The sequence below is a fragment of the Aplysia californica genome, unplaced genomic scaffold (genome assembly GCF_000002075.1).
Source record: "Aplysia californica isolate F4 #8 unplaced genomic scaffold, AplCal3.0 scaffold00010, whole genome shotgun sequence".
Lineage (NCBI taxonomy): Eukaryota > Metazoa > Mollusca > Gastropoda > Aplysiida > Aplysiidae > Aplysia > Aplysia californica.
Genome location: NW_004797280.1, coordinates 564,069 through 566,851, shown reverse-complemented (window position 1 = coordinate 566,851; position 2,783 = coordinate 564,069). Strand labels below are relative to the sequence as shown.

General features: G+C 42.0%; 1 protein-coding gene across 1 annotated transcript in view; it reads right to left on the bottom strand.

Annotated features, from left to right (window-relative positions):
- Positions 1-1,840: 1,840 nt before the first annotated feature.
- LOC101858228 (cadherin-23-like) overlaps positions 1,841-2,783 on the bottom strand; it is a 22,846-nt gene continuing 21,903 nt past the window's right edge. The window contains exon 10 of the mRNA XM_035970190.1: positions 1,841-2,708. Within this exon, the coding sequence (XP_035826083.1) occupies positions 1,982-2,708 (727 nt within the window). The 3' untranslated portion in view covers positions 1,841-1,981. The remainder of the gene's footprint in view (positions 2,709-2,783) is intronic.

Sequence of the window (2,783 nt, the reverse complement as noted above, 5' to 3'; positions counted from 1 at the left end):
GCACAGCAGTTTGAGTCAATTTGTCTTGACTTAATCATATTTCCCCCACTATAATTGAGGCTAAGTTAAAAAACTTTTTTCCATAAATTTATGGAAAATGCTTTAAATCTCCGTCACACGAAAAATTTGATTGTTCACAGTACAGCACCCCGCGCTTCTCACACACATTTTGCATACGCATATATGGCCTTCGTCACAGTTCATCAATGACACGTTTTAGTGGCAAAACTTGTTACCCTACAAGAAATTAATTTTATAGTGAACGCTTTTATTTTGCACAAAAGGTTCTCAAAACATGTGTTTAATAAGCATAATATATATAATGTCGCGAATAGAAAGACAAAATAAGGACAAAAATACATTATTTCCCCAGCTATAAACCTTTTAAAATGTTTAGAAACCCCCACTTTCATTTTTGAAAAATAGCATCAATTAAGGAGTTTCTCAAATTACAGCTAACAGGTATTTATCCAGATCAATTGATATAGATTCATTGTGCCAAATCTGGAGAGTCTATGGTCAATAGTTGAGGAAATATTTGACAATAAGTTGCACCGCGAATTTTTGACCGCACTAGAATTTCATCTTTCCAGTGTTGGCCGACTAATCGAGTGACAGCGGTAATCAGTACTGTGCTGTTGTGGTAAAGCTTCCAGACTCGACTCGAAGTCGTGAGATTGGTGGTTTGGGGGTTGGAGGCTTTATTGCTCGGTCCGGCATTGTGTTCATGGCAAAGGCACTTTACATCACGAATTTCCCCATTTTTTAAAGCTTGGTTCTTCTACAGGAGAAGAATGGTGCAGCTTTTTACCTAACACTTACACGCTACATTGTTGCATGGCGCGTTGAGCCTGCACAGTTTGTATCTTTGCAACGACGTGCAAACACATAGGTACTTGTGCTGGTAAATGAGGTATGAAAACATTGACTTTAAATTATTATAAATAGGCTACATGTACATGATAGGCTATCATAAAGTATACTTTCAAACAGTGGCGAAGCGTCTATATAATCAAATAATCACTGCTTCCCTTCCTAATTTTGAAACATTGTCGCAGTCAAATTCACCCATAGACGTAAACCTCATAAATTAAATGTAAAAAGACGTTCATACTCACAAATGAACAATAGACTATGCCTAACCTTCAAAACCATTTCATTGAAACAGAAATAGCCTGTTCGCCCCTATCGGGCCACTCCATAAGCAGTCACAAGCTTTGATTAAGTAAGCTTAAACTTAAAGTGAGGCTGGAAGAGTCTACCAATCGAGTTGAAGGGAACATGTGCATAGCAGTCAAAACTGTTTCATTGCAACATATACCCTGTTCACCCCTTTCGAGCCAGAGTTATAAGCAGCCACACGCGCTGATCATGTAAGCTAACTATTACACTGGTCGAGTCTACCTCACAGATGTGAGGGGAACTAGCTCCTAATAATATCTTGACTGCTGCGAATGCTTGTTTTTTTCCTCGACTTTTTAACGTCCTATAATCAGATCGTGACCTCGATTATGACACCGGCTCCTGGCCGCGAAAAGCTAGACAAAATCAGCCAAATGTGAAAAAAAAAAAAATAATAATTGGCATGCTCTACCAAAGTGTTTAGACTGTCAGGTATAACATGCCATTGTAGAACTGACATCTCTGCTTCTTTCCTTGGTGTTCGTGTATTCAAATCTAAAGTTAAATTTGAGGTTAGAGTAAATATTTAATGGAATACTTTCCCGATTATTTTAGCGGTTGAATATGCATACAACACGAATTGAGGATTTGTTTTCATTCACAACTTAAGAGTTGCCGCCTCCAGTAAGTAAGATTCTTGTGACTTGTGTGAGTGTGATATCTCCAGGCCCTATCTGGTCCCATCTCACTTTGATTACCCTGTCAAACAAGTCAGCCTTCGCCCTTGCTTTCAAGTACGTGTCGTTGTAACGTTTTGTTATAATTGGGTCTACACTTTATGACTTCAGAGTTCAGTTGATCAAAAGGTGAATCCAGGTTTGCTGACGCCGTTCCATGACTGGTTGCCCCACGCATTCCAGCGTGCTTCAATCATACGCACATCACTTGGCGTCACCCGCCCACTGGAAATGATCGTGTGAGTAGAGATAGGACGGCTTGTGGGTGGTGCCTTGGTGTCATAAGGGGCCACTTGCTTAATATGATAATTCGGCTTTTGGAATATACCCCACTTGGTGTATGCCGTGTAAGAGAGATAGGCGAGGCCACCTATCAGTAGAGGTGCAAAGACACAAACGAGAACCACCCACGCAATATTTCCGCCGTTGTCAAAGAAATCACTACTCGCTGGGTTGTACACGAAGACTCGCACCGAGGCAGAATCGTAAGAGCTCGAACCCGGGTTTGATACTCGAATCGTCACACTGACTTCCGAATCGCCGTAAGTCCTCAAGCTGCTGTACACAAATACATTTCCTTTATTGTCAATTCTCAACAGACTCGAGCCGGTCGAGCCGTGGGTGGTGTAGACCAGTTCTGCGTGCTCGGTGCTGACGTCATCGTCCGAGGCGTTGACCGTTAGGATGGTAGTGCCCAGGGCGACGTCACTGTAGGTGGTGGCGCTGTAGCTCTCACTCTCGAACTGTGGGATGTTGTCGTTCGAGTCCAAGATAGAGACAGTCAGAGTAGCTGTCACCGACAGGGGCTCCGGGTCAGAGATGACCACTAGCCAGATGTATTGAGTTGACCTGAGATAGAACCAGAAGTTTGTTTTGAATGTGCCATTATGTGTTTCTTTTAACACACACACACACACACACACA